Here is a 20,825-nt window from a genome sequence, read left to right as displayed (position 1 = left end):
GTATGTTTGCGAATTACACATGTTGAAGTACTTGCAGTCTCCGATGATCTGATGCATGTGATAGTTTATGCGGTTGATCGGTTGGGTGTTTTACGTAAAAAGTCAACGACGTACTTATACACGAAAAAGAATTTGTGTATAAACCTTTTATATACGTATTCTTAGAGATCTAAAGGCTAAAGCTGAAAAATAAATTTTGATAAAAAATACTCTAAATTTTCTTTAAATTTAATATTAAAATTTTAAATTTTGATTTATAAGTATAAGCGAAAAAACGAGGTACCACTGTCACCCTTAATTATAGTTATTAAAAAAACATAGCAAGAGGACAACTCAGGTACGGGATGTACTATCTCCGTCCTAAATGTTCGACGCCGTTAATTTTTTTATAAATATTTAACTATTCGTCTTATTCGAATTTCTTTATCAAATAGGTAAAACTATATATATGCATAAAAGTATATTTAACAATAAATAAAATGATATAAAATAATTAATAATTATGTAAATTTTTTGAATAAGACGAATAGTCAAATATAAATAAAATGTCAATGACGTTAAATATTTAGGGAAGAAGAGATTATATATTATGAGGTTGATGTTACCATGCACCTCTGCTTCCTCGTGAGTCCATGCACCTTGAGCAGAGCAACAAGTCGGCGATGGAGCATGGCGACGACGCTAGTAGGACGTGCGCGGGGCAGCGGTGACGCTCCGCCGCAGCAGCAGGGCGACACCCATGGTAGCAACACGGAGGGAGAGTGTAGCGGAGGAGAAGAGGAGAGAAAGCGCCCGGCGGCGGACGGGTTGTCAGCTGGCCGAGTGGTGGCGCTGCCGGGGTCGAATCTACTATTTTAGCTAAGGTCTGGTTCAGTTCCTAAAATTTTTTTCCAAAAACATCACAGTAAAATTTTAGACATCTAAATAAAACATTAAATATAGATGAACCAAAAAACTAATTGAACAGTTATGGAAGAAATCTTGAGACGAATCTTTTGAGCCTAATTAGTCTATGATTAGCCATAAGTGCTACAGTAACCAACGTGTGCTAATGACGGATTAATTAGGCTCAAAAGATTCGTCTTGCGGTTTCTAGGCTAGCCGTGAAATTCATTTTTTCATTTATGTCCGAAAACCCCTTCCGACATCCGATCAAACATTTGATGTGATACTTCTTCCAAAAAATTTCTCAATCTAAACACCACCTAAAGTTATGTCCACCAAAAAAATTAGGGCAACGCTACCGTACGGTAGCCCGTTGCGTTAACGGGATAGACACCCCGAATCTGAGAAAACAGAAACGGAAAACGACTCTATGCCCCCACGTTCCTCCTGGCAGGGGTAGCGCTCTCTAGGCTATTAAAACCCCTACAGCGAAAGGTCCAGATGATCACATCGGTCAGATTTTCTTCTACAGAATCTTCAATTGTATCTCTGTAATTTATCCCGGTTGCATCACGTCATGGTAATCTAACCCTCCAAGTTGAAGGCTCCTTTTACGAGAACTTTAAAGGTTCAGATTTCTATAGAAAATATCATATATGGACGTTCCGGAACAAATAAATGCATATTTTAAATTTATTTCAAATTTCTTAATAATATCTTAAAACATAGAAATTTTTAAGGATTTTCAATATGAGGTCCAATCTATTAGAAAAAGGGGATTCCTCACCGTCACGAACGCTGCTGCCACGCTTCCTCCTTCCTGATTTCGGCTTAGACTCGCGCACCTCCGCACGCTCCACCTCTCTTAACAACGTCGGCAAGAAGCACGTGTGCTGCAAAAGGTGACGAATTGAGCAGGAGCTGTGGCTCGTTCCGGCTTGGTCTCGCGCGCTCTACCTCGCTCAATGTCACCGGTGAACAGGGGATGCATGTGATACTATGTAAGTCTCACTAAGTCCAACTAAATGTATGTGATTGGTTTGTGCTCACTATGTGTTTGATGAAATGTTGCGCATGTTACCATGCCTGGTACCATGTTACCTCTCGGGTAACATGGTACATGTCAGGTACCATGTATTATACCTGACAGGTACCAGTCATGATAACATAAGTAACATGGTACCTCCCATGAACCACGTGTGATACATCAAAGTACCAGCCATGATACCAAGCCTGGTACCATGTTACATCTCAGGTAACATGGTACGCATGAGTAACATGATACCTCCCATAAATCATGTGTGATACCTCAAAAGTACTAGCCATGATACCATGCCTGATACCATGTTATATCTCAGGTAACATGGTATGCATGAGTACGATACCTCCCATAAACCATGTATGATACCTCAAAGGTACTAGCCATGGTATCATGACTGGTATCATGTTACCTGCTCGGTAACATGGTACATGTCAGGTACTATGTATGATACTTGATAGATATCAGTCAAGGTAACATGGGTAACATGGTGGCTTTCATTCACTATGTTTCATACCTCAAAAAATTGACAGAAATCAGGTGCACCGCGGCTACGCTTGTAGTAACAAACCGTTTTCAGTTGGCATAGTTAGTACCAGCAGAAACAGGTTAGCCCTCACATGGTTCAGACTGACAGAGAGCCAACTCCTGACCGACAAATAAACAGATGACTAAAAATAAACAAGCCAACTCCTTGGTTGCAAATAAGTACTATTGGGCAACAGCAATGCGTTGCAACAGCACCGTAGCCTGACCGAGTGCTTCGTCTCTCCTCTCAGTATCAGCCGCTTCGCTTGTTACATGTGTCGTAGTTTTTTCCGCTCTGTAGTTTTTTCCTTGTGCTAACGTATCCCGTCGCTTTCACTTGGGACGGTATACCGTCCGGCAGTATTTCTGAAAAGATTATTGTATATAATTCAAAAAATCAATTTTATTAATTCGGTAATAATAGTACAATCAACAGCGCCCAATATATTCATATGATTCCATCTCGCCACCACCTAGTGATGCTCGTACTCATGTATTTAAGTGAGTGTTTTTTGGAAATACATACATACATACATACATACATACATACATATATATATATATATATATACACACACATGTTAACTTTCCAAATCTGCCAGGTAACCCTGTAGCTCCGTCCCTAGCGCTGCACATCCTCTACCCATGACTTGAACTATGTGTATTGACTGATACCCGCCCATGATACCATAAGTACTACGCTATATATATGAGTACTAGGCTACGTCTATGTACTATGCGCATAATAGTTGAGGAGAACCTGACATATGATGTAGGTGCACGTAATATTGTTGAGTAGCATGACGAGCTAATGATGAGCATGATACCTACACCACCACGTCAATTGTCAATTGAAACTTTAGATCCAACAACTTTGTCAGTCTCCCCCTTAATCATCATTGACAACACCTAGGAGGAGGAGCCTGCACCGGTCGATGTGCTCTCCAACAATCTTTCCTCTCTATGGGTGACGCTACTTTGGGTGTTAGATCTAATGGGCACTTGTTCGACGTCAAAAATTGATTCGATAATGTGTCACACGCGAAGGCCTGTGAGTTTCTTCTTAGAATGCTCTGGTGCAGGACCTAAATTCTTAGAATGCGCGGGCGTGCAAGTCAGTTTGATCCTGCAACTGACAAGATGAAGAATAAAACAAACCGATCGGTTATCGAGCCGATAGGTAACTAATAATCTAGTCGATCGGATGTTGATGCTGCGAAGGTTAGCCGATGGATTGAGCAATCGGTTGTTAAAAGCTTAGATCGGCTAGAAACTCAATAAAAATAGGCTCGAATAATTAAATAAACAATGAGTCATGTGTTACGATCGGTTAAGACCAACTTGCATGTAATACTCATAAGCCGATGCAAAAAAAATAACTGCCTAGTATAGAAGTAACGCAGTAATGCAATCGGCTACTATACTAATATAAATACAGTTAGGATGTAGAGTGGCAATGATCATCAGCTATAACCAACTGATAACTGACCAAGATCTATAAAATATCTAGCCTCACTTACTAGGAATAATCATAGAAGATCGAATCAAACCGAGACAGTTCAAGATTACGCCTAGCGATGTCAGGATAGATACTAAACGGATTTAGATCGTTATCAATCTGATGAGCCAATGACTGATAACTTATCGGCTAGTACTCCGATAAAACAATGAGCAAGATACATCAACATGATATAAACTATTTGATAAATGTAATCTAATAGATTGGACTGAACCGAGATAGTACGAGATTGAATACGTTAAACGACAAATATCAAATCGACGTAAATTACTCAAAGTGGTCAACCAGATCAACCCAAGATACAAGAGTAACCGAAGCTGAACTGATACGATTACTAGCAACTGCACCACCAGATTAGAAGATCAGACTAAACCGAGATAATTCTAATCTAGCCGATACGATTACCTTGGTCGGCAAAACGTAAGACTTACCCCTCCGCCGGAGATCGAGACGAGGCAGCCGCACGTCAGGTGCCATGTTCCGTCGGTAATGTAAACCTCGGTGAGGAGGGTGGCGATGCGCCGAGAGTAATTGATCTATGTTAGAAATAAGTAGATGTAGATGATTTACAATGACCTTGGGTGTATATATTTATACCCATGGGCATATATGTGTCCATGTCGGACACAACGCACTATTCCTAATAGATAAAAGGAAATAACAAATTCTATTTGGACTCTGTCTCTAATTCCTATTGGATACGACACTTGTCAACGATTGATGTTGGTAATAAACTTATAGGGTGGTTATTAGACTCGGAACTCGATGGTTAGGATGAATAAGAAGGCGATTTACCTAGGTTTAGGCTCTCAGCTAGGCAAGATAATACCATAATCTTGTTTGGCGATTGTATTGGATGTATATGACCATATCCTCTGTGGGGTGCCCCGTACCCTCTTATATAGTAGAGGGTAGGCCTTACAGATATCGTAGAGTCCTAATCTGATAAGACTAATATATATCCTAGTTCAGTTACAACTCATATCTGGTATGTGTGGCATGCAATCCGATATTTTCCTAACTCTGGTTGATACCATACACATATAAACTCCTTCCTATTCGGCACCCCTACAATCGTATGTATTTATATAGTCTACGAATACCCCTAGTATAGGTATCCCACAACATTACTCCCTAATAGATAAAAGAAAACAAGCAAGTCTCGATTAGACTCTAACTCTTTTAGAGATAAAGGAAGAACCCTAAACCAACTCTAATTAATAGACAAAATTATGCCGCCATGTCTTGGTCTTTATGATTCCCTATTAAATTTGAACTCTTCCACATAAAATTTTCATCAGTGATTGCACATTTCCTTATCCGAATCCAATAAGAAATTTTAAAATTTTGGTGTTAACAACACCACGATGCCATGAGCATTAGATAGATATGGAGACCACTAAAACGCGACGTCCACCGCCAACATGTGGTTGGGCTAGATCCAACGTCGGGCCGCTCCACCGCTGCGACGCATGTCACATATCAGTTTACTACTCTTTCATGCACACGGGGGAGAAATGGCACTGATGAGTTATCACCTTGTGGAGGAAAAAAAGAGCTCCACTTGTCATCAGTGTCATCATCATGTGGTGTCGGGAATCCATGATAGGATGCTAGGGGGAGGAAGAGGGGGGATAGGTAGGAGGGAGCATTGGGGGAGAAAGGCATGAGGACTGGAGGAGGAGGTGGCCAGGGTTGAGGATAATTAGAGGGGTGGTGATTCGTAGATATCCCATATAGTAATATTTTCACAATAAGTAAAACATTTCAAATAGAATGGTATAAAATCACGTTGCACCGCCTTTATTTATTGGGTTAATTAGATTTATGTCATTATAAATTAGCCAATTTTGAAATATGCCATTATAATTCGATTAATTGTAAAGATGCCACTATAATTTTAGAACCATTTCAGATATCCCTTTTTTGACCAAATTGTCCTTACACATGCCAAGGGAGCTGTAAATAGCAGATGGGCAATATGGTCCAAATTTATTTAAAAAATACACTGAAAGGGTATGGATTGACATATTTCTAATACTTCTAAAATTATAATGGCATATTTACAATTAGTCGAATTGTAATGGTATATTTCAAAGCTAGCAAATTTATAATGGTATGGATCTAATTAATCCTTTATTATTAATGATGTTTAGGATATAGACATACGTCTCCGATACAAAGTTCGATCATCACCTTAGAGCACGTACAAAAGTATTTATTAGCTGACTATATTAATCGTCACGCAAACAAATTTGGTGATATGGAGAAAGAAGAGGAAAGGAAGAGAAAAATCGTTGCTATGTATGACAATGACTTAGAGTTGACTGTTAGCATTTATTAAAGTAAATTTTATTATATGATGGTGGATAAAAAGGAAAGTAGTGTAATAAAATTATTTTGTTATATTAGTAAAAAATCATATTTGACTCTACCTTTGTACGTACCATTATAAAATAAATTCTTGTTACTGATATGGATTAGACAAAAATCCAGAGTGGGTTGTCCCTCTGAACATCGCCCTTATCTAATCCATATTAATCAAAAGTAACTAAAAATAATTATATAAAAAGTTTTTGCAGGATAAAACTACTAATGTTATTTTCACATATCAAAATCTTAATATTGCACATTTAACAGCGGGCTAAGATTATGGCACGATTTGAAACATCTTCTATGTGAGAACAAGAGTCGATCGCCTGATTGATCTGCAGCATCCATAAGCCAAATTTGCTTAAAACTTAATTTTGAATAAATTAGGGTTTTTTAAATCATTTTTTTCACACGGCCCAAAATAGAAGTTTTACTCTAAAATTATTTTTAACATGTATTCGATCCGATAGTCGCAGCACACAAACGCCTTCAGGGTAAGCCCTAGTCTGGTCATGTTAAAGTAAAGAAAATGTTAAACAACTTGAGTTTGTTTTGTTGAAGCCGCTAGAGATGTACTCCACCATCTTGTATCGGGTTGTACTTGTGGAGACAGTTAGTCGTTTGGTTCATTTCATGGCGTGTTAAGTTCGTGGAAAAAAATGTGTGGATGTCACATCGGACAATGTACTCCACCATTTTGTATTGGGTTGTACTGGGTTGTACTTATGGAGATAGTTAGGCGTTTAGTTCGTTTCATGACGTGTTAAGTTCGTGGAAAAAAATGTATGGGTGTCACATCGGACATTTAATCGGATGTCAGAACGGATTTGATGAATTTTTTAGCATAATTAATCCGTCATTAGCATACGTGGGTTACTGTAGCACTTATGGCTAATTATGGACTAATTAGTCTCAAAAAATTCGTCACGATTTCTCGCTAAACTGTGCAATTAGTTATTTTTCATCTATATTTAATATTCTATTTAGGTGTTTTTCATCTATATTTAATATTCTATTTAGGTGTCTAAATATCTAATGTGATATTTTAGAAAAAACATTTTTAACCAAACAGAGCCCTCGGTTATGGTAGCTCGGCTTCCAAGAAAGAAAACTACTACTACCTCCGTCCCATAATAATCTCATTTTTCGTTTTTTCGTGTCTAATGTTTGACCATTCGTCTTATTTGAAAAATTTGTATAAAAACTTAAAAAAATTAGTCACGCATAAGTGCTATTTATGTTTTATCATCTAGTAAGAATAAAAATATTAATCGTAAAAAATTTCAAATAAGATGAAGAGTCAAAACATTATATAAAAAAACTGAAAAATAATCTTATTTCAGGACGGACGTAGTATTGATAGTATTGATGTTCGGCTGTCATGCACGTAGTACAATACTGCCAAGCAGTCATGCACCACGTTTTTCTCCGCTTCTACTATTACTAGTAGAGTCAACTGTATGCTCATATCTTATTTTTTATTTACAAATATATCATTGTAATTACCTCTAGTGGGCAGTACTCCCTTGTTCCATAATACTTGTCTTGTACTAGAATAAAATTAAAAATTTTAATCACAAATTTGTAATAATAAGTGATTGAAGTTAAATTCTCAAGACCACGTCCTTTGGATAAGTATTATAAAAACAGAATGTAGCAAATATGGTAGGAGAAGACCAACTTGTTTGGGTCTGTAGTCTTTATTATTATTATTGTTAATTTCAAGCAGTCAAGAGAAACTGTACCGATTAAATTAAAAAGATGGTTAATTTATGTAATTATTTAAATCCAAACATGTATTTCACCTCATTGCTATTATGTCTGGTTCTATTATAGAAAATTGTTTATTTGCTTCTCGAAGTTGACCTTGTCCCTTATTTGCCTCTTTATTTACGAGACCATAGGCCGCTATGCGGCTATGCCCATACTAGCAAAGCGTAAACGTCACTAGCAAATTTGTTCTCAGGACATCCACGGTGCAGCAGAAGAGTAGGTAGCAAGCAATAAATATATACTTCTTAGCAGGTAGTAATACCTGGTCATTGCTCAATAGGAAGCAAATAAATACATTATTTGTATAACAGCCCCATACTAATATTACCTGTGTAAAGTATTGTGCTACGGTAAGATTGATATTTTTATGTTTTGGCGGGTTCCAACTTAATACCAACCGGTGTACGAAGCATTATGGTGATTCTCTACTCATGCTACCACCAACACAACAGGGCGGCCCCACACTAATATTAAACTCGGCAACGAACATTGAGCATGCCCCCACTAGATTGGTTGCTAATGAGTTAATGGAGAGAAGTGTGACATCATACTTTTTGAAAAACTTTCCACATTTTACTAGGATGATTGCTTGGCTTATTCGTCAAGAAAGTCAAACTATATATTTACAAATAAAAAATAATTTCTAAATAAAACTTTATACATAGAGAGTCTAGCTACGGTGAGTTGCAACTCACGGGCTGCTCCGTGAGTCGGGGCCCAAAAACATATCAATTCACCTATAAATTTCGATTTATATGGCTCACTAGATTCTTCACGTCAAAATCTTGTAGCACGCAAAATTTTTTCATTTTTGAATATTTTTAAGTATTTGTTTGAGATGTTTAAAATTGATCTCAAACAAATACTTAAAAATCTCCAAAAATGAAAAAAATTTACGTGGTACAAGATTTTGATGTGAAGAATCTAGTAAGCCATATAAATCAAAATTTAAAGGTGATTTGATATGTTTTGGATCCCGACTCACGGAACAGTCCATGAGTTGTAACTTACCGTAGCCACTCTCTCTATCTACCCCCTCTCTATATATATATACACACACAAACATATATATTCTCTTAGCAATCTAAAAGTCAAAAACTATAAAATAAACTAAACTATGATTAAAAAAAACTGAAAATCTATTACAAACTTTATGGTTAAATATAAAATTCAAAGTTTAGTTTACAAGCAGAAACAAATCCTGAGGCTAAGGCCGCTTTCTTTAGCTTGATTAACTACACCTAATTTTCTTGTTTTTTTACAAACACTTCCAAATTGCTAAATTATGTCTCTTAAAAAAAATTATATAGAAAAATTGATTTTAAAAATCATATCAATCTATTTCATTTTCCAAATCTTTTTTATAGCGAATAATTAATTTATTATATTAATATGATACTAAGTTTTCCACGTCAATTACTTCCCCAACTAATCAACACGCCGAATGTCATTAACTATACAGCCCAAGAGCTTACAAATGGTACTTCTCAAAACCGTACTTTCGAACACAAGGGAAGAAACATGGGAAAGCTAGCCATTTCCACCCCCAGGCGGCAGAGAAAACATGTCTTCCAGCAAATCGTCTGAAATTGTAGATGAATTACCTGGAACATACAAACAGAGATTGATTGCATAACCATCGATCTAGATATTACTCCTTTCATAGAGGTTCATGAAGCACAAAAATCTTAATAGAATAGGCCATTAAACAATAACCAACATTGCTGATGGCATCTCTACAACTACCACCTCAACAGGTTGCACTTGCTGCAGGTATCAGGCTGGCACCAGTTGCTTGACAGTTGAAAGAATGAGTAGCCAACAATAACCAGTACCACGGCATATATATGTGCACGACGCAATGCCTCTCCAGTACTAGTTTGTAGGATATGAAAATCTATGAGCTACCATGCAAGACAGGGGGCGGCCACTGATGATACTAGCATTTTCCAACAATTGGGACACACTTTGAAGTCGGGTAATGTACAGATATATTTACATAGGGAGTTTTCGTAGTGATTGCAGGAAAGAAAAAAAAACAGAGGTCAAGTGTGAAACTCAGCGCCTGCTGTGCAAAACAAGCTTCCTACGAAGGCAGGCATCAAAGCTCCAAGGGTGAGTGGAAAATAGCCACGGGCACTAACAGTTACCATGCAAAAATATACAACGGACGGTTTGTGCCCGGTGGATGACAATGATCTGTGGCTTTGCCTTCCACATAGGAAGGCTTGTCAGTTGTCACAGGTCTTCAAACATTGCTCCATATGGAATCTTCTGTTATTCGACTGAAATAAGAAATATACTGTTAGGCTCATTCAGATTTGCAAAAGGAAAGGAGTTATTAGGGGTGACGAAGAGGAAAAAAAAGGTGTAACTACTATTTACCGGAAATGGGAGTATTCACTAGATTGACAACTAAGAACGATGATGCTATTGGACAAATATGAGCCAACATAAAAAAAATAGCAAACTAGAAGCAGCTGATTGAATTTGCACATGTAAAACGCAATAACCACCACAGATATGCTGTAGACAAAAATGCTTTAGTAAAAACAAACAGGATACTGATCTGCAAAACAATATAGAGAATAGAAGTAACTTAAAACGCGCACAGAAGAAGTCATAACATCACTACTACTATAATGAGGGAGAGTGTCGTCTAGCCTCTCTCTCCCAGTGAAAACCACTATTGTCCAGTACGCGACAAGTCCACAAGTAAACTAGAGAGCAAAAATAATAGTAATAATAGTAATAATAATAGCAAACTAGAAGCAGCTGATTGAATTTGCACATGTAAAACACAATAACCACCACAGATATGCTGTAGACCAAAATGCTTTAGTAAAAAAAAAACAGGATACTGATCTGCAAAACAATATAGGGCATAGAAGTAATTTAAAACGCACACAGAAGAAGTCATAACATCACTACTACTATAATGAGAGAGAGTGTCGTCTAGCCTCTCTTCCAGTGAAAACCACTACTGTCCAGTACGTGACAAGTCCACAAGTCAACTAGAGAGCACTGCTAGAGGGCCACGACTCGACTTGGACCATTTGAGAGCAAACTGGGCCTCATTTGGGAGGCCAGGTCCAAATGAAGACAATTCTTACATTAAAACCTTCTACAAAACAAAACAGTAAGCCCAACTGCCATTCCAATCACTACGGCCAGCCACCAAAGATAGAGCCAGATTAGAGGAAGTGACAAGAATTGCATGCATCCTTTCCTCATATGCTCCCCCTTTTCCCTGATCTCCCATTTCACACACTAATCAACTCATCAACTAGACATGACTAGTCCACAGGTTACTAGAGGGATGTCTCGACTTTACAACTTGACAACCATGGTCAACACCCATCGCTCTTTAAAGAAGCAGAGTTAGTCAAAATAGATGAAAAAATAGTTGGAAATATTTTCTGCAACTATGATTACAGATTTTCAAATTGGATCCAAAGAATATTCATCATCACTATCCAAATGCAACAAGTTAGGCCAGTGGAATACATATTATTTATCAAATCTAGCAACAAATCTGATCTACTTTGAGGAATATTAGATTGCAAAGAAATGGAGAAGGGATTAAATATGCATGCCAAATAGTGAAAAAGGGAAGTTCTTCAAATTCATTGTTTTTATCAATATTATAGAAATTGTGAAATAACAATTTTAGTGTAAAAGTGTGTTAGAACCTCTGACTAACAAACCAATAGCACCATCTTTTTATTGTATTGCAGAAGGTATCAATAAATAGAGTGATATATAGCACTGACAGCACCTTTAATACTCCCACCATTCTCTTTGCACTAACATTTTCGAGGTGCAACTTTGATCATTAATTTTCATAACTATACATTAAGGCAGTCAATTTCAAAATATAAGGCATATTTTGAATGGACAATTAAGGAGTACTAGATCAAGGGAAAGATGAGTTAAAATTACCATGTTACCCATATTAAACACATAGGAAATCAAAAAGTGTAGTTGTGAGATGTGCTTAAGGAGACTAAATAAAAATGTTGAACGCCATCCAGCACGGAGAGGCGGATCGTGTGTGTGCAAGTAGTATCCTACTTGTCATCTTACTAACCAAACATTGTGCAACGCCATCCTACGCCATCCGACACAACCAAAGAAATTTTGTACCATATCATAAAACCATCCAAACATCTAGGCCCTCCGTTCCAAAATGTAAGCATTTTTAGAATTTGAATTTTGTACCAAAATATAAGCACTTCTGCCAATATTCACAGTACTACGCGTCCCATTAGTCACTTCTCATTCAAGATTTTTTCTATTTTACCCTCACCCACCATTTCACTTTCATCCATTTCTCATTTATTAAGGGCATTATAATCTTTTCTTCTCAACCTTAGTTCCTATTAAAATACCCAGAAATGCTTACATTTTGGGACAGAGGTAGTAACTTTGTATCGCTCCATTCTAGACCATTTCATCTGTCATGCATTGTCCCATCCTATCCCATCCCATCCCATCCAACCAAACACACCCTAAAAATATATAAGAGTATTTTTAATGACTCCATCGAAGTGATGCCAATATAGGACTCAATTGGCATGTTAGGTACACGCAATGTGGAAATAGATTCACATTTACAATAAGTGCCATGAGCCCAAGAACCGCAAGACGGGGTGTACCAGCAGATATGCGGCCATCCTTCTCATGGTGTGCCATGCAACGAGCATCGGAACAGTTACGGCCGAAAAACTATGGTTTTATTGCCTATACATGGAGGTCAAACACATTTCATTCTTTTGATAAGTAGCTGTGGGAGATGGCACCAGAGCATGTTTATTTCTAAATCTTGGCATTGCCTAATTCTAACAATATTCATTTCCTTTATTAGGTCACTGAACCCAATTTACTGCAAACATGTATGTCCCAATGTAGCATCATGACCAACATTACCATCAAACCAACAAAACAAATCCACATATCGGCCAGGGAGAACGACTTAGGAAGCACAGCTCAACTTGTTGGCAGTCGAAGACACAATGGAGCAAGAGGGCAACAATGAGCCTCTTGGGAGGCTTGGTATAAGTCCCATTATGACTGAATGATGGGAGATGAGGAGAAAGCTCCATTGGGTCCTTCAGCAAAGCTAGTACAAGACATGGTAGAAGCAACCAGTAACTGTAATACAAATCAGATATTCTGCCAGACACTATCTCCAAGTCAGTCGAGGCCTAGAGGAGCAACTCGACTGAACTTTACAACCATGTGCTATGAGCTCATTGGCAAATTATACAGGCATCCATTATCATATATTGGCTAGATTGACCTCCAAATTCCAGACACAATACAAATAAAAAAATGTAATAATATATAACTGTTGTTCTAATATAGGACAGGCTGAAGAATACTATCCCCAAGATTTTGGATCCACTTTTTTTATTTGAACAGCACATATCAACAGCTGGCCACCAATGACGGTAGAATAAAATCAAAGTTTTCTGGTTCAAAACGATGATGTAACATTTATGGTATATGTATGGAGATCTTTGCCTTTTATAGAGGGCAAGGAACGCATCCACTCAGGAGCACTACTTCACAAGGCTGCACAACCAATGCATTACTTCATTCAATCTTTTCAACTACCACCACCAATTTATGAATCAAGATCCCAGCATTGAAAATGCAATGAAGTTGAATAAGCAAGAGATAAACAAAATGCTAATAAGTACAAAATAACACAGGTCAATCAAAAGGAAGTACAGCAAATGCAAACTGATTAACTGAAGCAATCCACACAAGTTACATAGACTTGTTAAGTTGTTGTAAAGGAAATAAGTACTGAGTTCGAAACATAATACTAGAAAACTCAAAATAGTAAAATGGTAGGAAGGACAGGGAGTATTACCATCGGAGAAACTTGCTGTCAGCAATCACCTCAAAAACCTCCATGAGAAGGATTATGAAAGCATCAGAACAAAGGGAGATAAGCTGAGCTGCCTGAGCATTGCCTTCTAATACAGTCTGACTACATGGTTAACTTTCCCACCCATTCATCAATCATTCCATAGTCAATGCTTAGCTCCCTTAATGGTGGAATGTTCTCCATGGCAAAGATCATGAGGTGAGGATATGATATGTTGTAATGGTCAAACAGCACAAACTGGACAAACACATTTGGACTGCAACTATGGCTGAAATAACAAGCCACATTCCTCGCCCTTGACACATCAATTGAAAATTTCAAGTCGGCAAGAGCTGGATTATTCGCTGCCACATAATCTGGATACACATCAGAGACATCACCCCAATCTAACCACCTTGGAGGGAACCTATTTGGCCGCACCAAGCAATCACCATTCGCAGACATAATCTCTGACTGTTGATGAGTGAGCACTATCCCGCTAAACTCACAGATGAAGGTTCCAGCCTTAATGAGATCCAAAGACCGAACACCCCATCCAGTCTCCCTTGAACGGAATACCTCAAGCCGATTCTTAAGCCCCTTCTGACTAACCCTGTTGGGGCAACTAGGTGGGCACCGGCAATATGGCCCACACTCGTAGACCAGTGGTTTGCCCCGCAAAAGGGCACCAACCCTGTCATATGCAAACTCACTGCCGTTCCTCTGTGCACAATAACATCCAATTGAGCAATTCTCAGTGCACTCACACCCACCACCACCCTCAGCAAATTTCCCTTGGACTGCAGAGGACGGAAATATCGGCCGGGCCAGATACTCAAATAAAAGTGGGTCACGATCGTCATCAACATCATTGTACAGTGCAACCGGTATACTCTCTCGACCCAAGGAGATATCAAAGCTCATATACCCTGTTGGCCGGAAAGTCAGGGCATTGACCTTAAGCTGTTCAGCTAGTCTAAAATTTACAGAGCCCATTGCCTCCTGCCCCTCAATGCGCAGCATTTTGTACTTGTAAACACCAAAGCCAGACTTCCCACGGTCAAGCCAGAAGTCAACAACCTTATAGAGGCCATCATAGAAGTATACCTTGCCGATGGGGCTGCGCTTGGACTTGACAGCGCGGATCACACGGATCTCAATACCATAGGCCATGCTACGCTCAAGGGCAAGGTTGCCACCCTCGAGCTTCTGATCAATACAATGCTTGTGGAGGTTGGGGTCACGGCCACCATGGCCGGTGTACACAAGTACATCACCGCGATCATCATCGTCTTCATACCCACCAGACACGATGATAGATGTGGCTATGGGCTCCCCTGAAGATGATTGCCCAGCCGTGAGAAAGTCGATCCCAGCCTGTACCTGGCCATGTAAACCTAGAACACACAGCTCCATGCGGAAGAAGAAGGCGTCCCCAACCGAGATCCCCGGGATCGGTCCCACGATTCGGCGGTCGCGGTTGAGCCACAGGTCCCGGTCGCCCATCAGCGCCGCGGCCCGCAGGTCGGCACGGACACGGCGGCGATCCACGGCAGCGAGCCCGCCTACGCCCATCAGGCCGAGCGCCTCCGCTCGCTCGTCGTCCCTCATCAGCCTCGCGCGGAGCGACTCGAACGTGATGCGCGCCCGTCGCACCAGGTCCCGGAAGTAGATCTGGTCCCGCACGCTCAGCGACGACACCCGCACCAGCTCCGACGACCGCGGCCGGCGCTTCTTCCCCGCGGAGCCCGACCCGGGCTGCACCACCGCCCCCGCGGAGGCCTCCGGCGTCGGCGCCGGCACGAGCACACCGGCCGCCCCCGCCGACGACAGGTAGAGGCTCGCGAGCCGGTAGTACTCCGCCAGGAGCGTCTCCTCCTCGGGGTTCGGCGGCAGCGACTGCAGCGGCGTCATGACCGCCGCCGCCGAGAGGTCGGGCGTCGCCGGCAGCGGAGATGCCGCCGCCTGTGCCTGTGCCTGCACCTGCGCCTGCGCCTGCGCCTGGGCCTGCGCCGGCGGCGGCGGCGTCACCACCGGCAACGGCAGCGGCCCTCGCTCAGGGGAGGCCGGCTCCGACTTGGGCTCCCTCTTCAGGAACGGCAGGAAGTTAAGGTCGATGGAGTCGGACGACGCCGACGACGGCGCCGAAGACGAAGGCGATGTCTCCCTCTCCCTCTCCATCTCCATCTCCATTGCCCCCTCCCTCCCTCTCTCTCACACAAAAAAAAAAACCACCCACCCTTCGCCCGCACCAACTGCCCAAACTCCCCACCCTCCCCGCAAAATCCTACCGGCCTACCGACAAGCCGAGGGGCGCGGCGACGGCGGGGCGACGGCGGCGAGGTGGAGGAGGTGGGGGCAATGGCGAATCGGTTGAATCGGCGATGGGGATGGAGGTGGAGGAGAGGGAGGGAGAAGGGGGGGAAGTGCGAAATCTCCGAAATGGAGCGCCCTTTTTCCCGGGCTTCACCGAAAAGTAAAAAAAACAAGGCGAAAAAAAAAATCAAACCAAGGGGGATTAAACTTTAAAGCCCGCCCGTGCACCCACCACCTCGTGCTCTCATCAGTCACTGACAAACAGGCCCAGAGGACAACCCGGTGGGGTTCTCGAGGAAAAGGAGTAGTAAAGGCTCACCTGCACCTCGTGAGAGGCGCAGGGTCATTTATGGTATATCGTTTTATTTATTGAAACGATATATTTAATGGATTTTATGTTTTTTATTTTGGAAGATAATGACATGGGTATTGAAACGAGTGTGACGTGCGAATCGTAAATCATTAGTTTATATGGAACGATATTATCTATTTAGCTATACTGGTGTATTGAATTAATTTATTGTAAATATTGGTCAAATGTCATTTAGCGGGGGTAGCTAGAGACTATATATTTCATTATTGGATAAATATTCATACTGTGAATCGTCTAAAATAATAATAGTAGGATTACTTTTTTACTAGGTAAATATTCATACTGTGAATTGTATAAAGTAATAATAGTAGGATTAGTGAATTGGTGAAATATTCATGAAAAGAATTACTTTGGTTCCATGTATCTTAAGCAAAACTGCAAAACATTGTGATCTAATGTTAGGAAGGAACAAAAGAACAAAAGAGAAAAGCATTTATGTCTTTGCTAGCCCTCCACTTCCTTATGGTAACCAGCTTACCGTGACACACGAGGGGATCCGGGCGGAGATAAAACAAAATACGGTGGATGTCACTTATTTGCTGTTTAGTGCTTTAAACTGAGCTTAGACAATTGATGGTGTCTGAACTGAATTATATCGAGAGATGTGTACATATAGCAAAAATAGATAAATTCTAGATAATTTTTTTTTTTGAATCAGGTTCCTGTAAACCCTTTCCCTAAAGCAGCTCTGACACTTCCGATTCCTATAGTTTTTGGTGTGACGGTAACTTAAGATATACTACGGATGTTCGGATAATATCTAGCGGCTAAGATTATTGAAGACATTGTTTGCACACAAAAACATCATAGTATCACCATAGCATCAGTACTAGCAAACTCAATCTAAACGTCACTTGAAAAAAAATAAATAGCTGCAGGTTATATTAGTCACCATCTCACTCTATTGTCACGTTTGTTTGGGGTGAGAGGGAGCGTTAGTTATCCGACGTGAAAAACATAGTAATAGATTAATACATGATTAATTAGTTATTAATTATTAAAAATTTAAAATAGATTAATATGAATTTTAAAATAACTTTTCTATAGAAACTTTTTACGAAAAATACATCGATTGACAGTTTGGAAAACGTGCGTGCGGAAAACGAGGACGCTAAGATAAGGGTGCGTTTGATTGATGGTCAAAGTAGGATGGGATGTGGCCATCCATATTTCTAGGGATATGGTGATTCAGATTTATATTTGGTTGGATGGATGGGACGATCCAATGTTTTGTTTGATTGGATGGATGCAATGAGCATATTTAATTAATAATAAATAATAATATGAATTAATCAACATAAATATTTTCCTAATTATTACAAATTAACAATGAAATATATCTATCATCACTAATTAACACTAATTTAAACTTGTTAATTACTAAGTAATAACAAAACACGCTAATTATCACTACACCATTACTAATGAACACAGTTAGTGAAGGTGGATGAGCTCGTCCAACCAATTTGGCCGATACACCCATCCAGCATCTTAATGGAATATTTCTTTCCTGGGCCACCCTATCCAGCTGCGCTTGCGAACCAAACATATTAAAAAATTGGGCGGACATCTCCCATCCAAGGAAGTCCAACCAAGCAAACACACCCTAACTTAGCCCTCCCCCCCCCCGGCCGAACACGACCTATATGAGGGAGGAATATCTAAGACACCAAATCACACATTGAACCAGATAATCCTCATCTAGTTTTTTTAAGGTTACAACATGAAAACAATACTCTATTTGTGATCGAGCTACAGGCATCATAAGTTCATACATGATTTACACCAGTATTGTCTCGACTTATTCTTATAAAAGTCGCTTTTATTGTGATCGATATATTTGTAAATAAAAAATAATTTATAAATAAAACTTCTATATATATATATATATATTCATAGCGATCTAAAAGCCAAGACTAAAAAATAAACTATGGTGAAAAAAATCCTAAAATCAACTCCAATTTTAAAGTTGAGAATTCAAATTTTGACTTATAAGTATAAGTGAAAAGATATGGGTGTCTACTAACAATTATCTCCCTTATCGTATGTCATCCCCTCAACCCTATTTCATAACTTATTGGTCTTATTTATCACCGTCACCACAAGTGAGATATAAAGGATAATAGGAGATCAAATGTGTCAAATCGACTTAGTGGGAGAGGGTAAGGGCAACGTGACTTGTCGGATCTACTTGATTTAGGTTTGTTTAGTTGAGCTGTGGCATTTGGAAAAGCTATTGTGAGCTGTGGGCTATGGGAAAGCAGCCGTGGGAAAAGAAAAATGTTGTTTGGTTAGAGCAGTTGTGAAACTGCAAATGGTAGACGAAATACCTGTAATGCCCCTAAATGAAGGAAAGAGGAGACCTCGCTAGGGCGTGACCCGAGGGGCGCTGGCGTGTGGCAGCCCAAAGGGGTGCCGATGGGGCGAGTGACCAGAGGGGTGCCGGTGGGTGGAGGGCGATGGGGGCAGCGTGTACGAGTTGGGAAGGGGACGACAAATCAGAAAAGAAATGAAACGTTTTTCTCATAACCAGTGGGCAGGTGGGTAAATATTTTATCCAAAAATACATAAAAAGTAGGGGGTAGAAGTGCTTTCGATTTGTACTATAGTAAAAGTAGCTTTTCGACAAAACAGACAATAGCTTTTGGGCCCTTTGGTTGGTTTTTGGGTTTTGCAAAAGCAAAAGCAGGTTGAAATGTCCAACCAAAGGCACCTGCTCTATTAGCACCTCTAAAAAGAAAGAAAGCTTATGTGCCACACTTTTTTGGTGCCCCCCTACATCGTTGATGGTGTTTCTTTACTACGCGAGAGGGGCGCACACACATATACATCACTAAAAAACGCACACGCATACATGTGTAACACTACACTAACATACATGTAAACACCTTCTAACAACGCTCTGGAAAAAAGGAAACCGGTGGTGTAGCCCCTGATCTCATCAAGTTCCTCTCGAAAGTCCACTTGTGTATACGTAATATTGATGGTGTAGCCCCTGATCTCATCAAGTTCCTCTCGAAAGTCCACTTGTGTATACGTAATATTGATGGGGGCTAGAATTTAAACCCTACTGAGTAGAGTCATACATCCATGATCCATCATCATACCACTAGTGCATCTCTGAAAAATAGTTGATATTTTTGTTAAGATGCGGTCAGAATTTTAAAACATTGATCATGCTAAAGTTTTATAATATTTATTTTTGAAACATAAAAAATACTCCCAATTATATTAAATGTTTGATATTTAGAATATGACTTGGTCAAAAATTTGAAACTTTGACCATTGATATTAGTCTAAAAAATAAATGGTACTCAAAGTGGATAGAATTATTAGACTCTATAAACTTATAAAGTTAGTCAAATATAAAATTGGTGGTCTAAATTTTAAAGGTTTAATCGAATTTTATCTATAATGTCAAATATTATGATTGGAGGGAGTAGGTATAATTTTTTTTGTATTTTCATAATTCCTTAAACTTAGTTTAGAAATAGGAGACGATGAACTTTAGACAATTCAGACAAATTAGGTTTAAGAAGTTGAGACAATGAGTTTCAGGCAAATTAGGTTTATGATTGACTTATGCTGGGTAAACGGTTGACTTTGGTGTTCATGTCTAAATAACTCTTCGAATTCGTTTATAAACACGGAACAACGGTAGAAGATCTTGGTTAATGGAAAAGGTGAGTAACCAGAGAAATCCTAATCAATCACACTTGTCATGTTTTCAATATCTAACAGGGGCGGATTTACCACCAGGGCTAGGGGGCTTCAACCCCTCCTACCCGATCGGCACCATTGAAGCCCCTCAACAAAATTTTTGGTATTACTGAAGAGAATAAGGGCTGAACGTATACATCAATATTCCTGGGTCTTTACTTCTCTTTCATCTAGCCCCTCCTAATATTTTTTCTGGATCCGCCACCGATATCTAATATATCTGTTAACGCCAGATTTTGGCAAATGGGTGTTACTGATTGAATTACGGTTAAGGATCGAATCGGATAAGAAAGCTCGAATCGGCTGGGGACAGGAAGCTGGACGCAAAGGGATTGTGGCCGATGGAGTCTGAATCGGACAAGGATGGGAGTCCGATTGAGCCTGAAAGTTGGAAATAGGTTCGATGTTTAACCGTGAGTCC

The 20,825-nt window shown here is 39.8% G+C and overlaps 1 protein-coding gene across 1 annotated transcript; it reads right to left on the bottom strand.

Moving 5' to 3' along the window:
- Window positions 1–9,548: 9,548 nt before the first annotated feature.
- LOC102722786 (histone-lysine N-methyltransferase family member SUVH2-like) lies at window positions 9,549–16,451 on the bottom strand. The gene is made up of 2 exons (XM_006658446.3): window positions 13,999–16,451; window positions 9,549–10,402 (listed from the first exon to the last, which is right to left on the bottom strand). Exon 1 carries the CDS (start codon window positions 16,186–16,188, stop codon window positions 14,119–14,121), a length of 2,070 nt encoding a protein of 689 aa, XP_006658509.3. The 5' UTR covers window positions 16,189–16,451; the 3' UTR covers window positions 9,549–10,402; window positions 13,999–14,118.
- Between the last annotated feature and the right edge of the window lie 4,374 nt (window positions 16,452–20,825).

Source organism: Oryza brachyantha, chromosome 7 (genome assembly GCF_000231095.2).
Source record: "Oryza brachyantha chromosome 7, ObraRS2, whole genome shotgun sequence".
NCBI lineage: Eukaryota > Viridiplantae > Streptophyta > Magnoliopsida > Poales > Poaceae > Oryza > Oryza brachyantha.
Note: the sequence above shows the minus strand (reverse complement) of the source record. Positions and strands in the feature narration are given on the sequence as shown.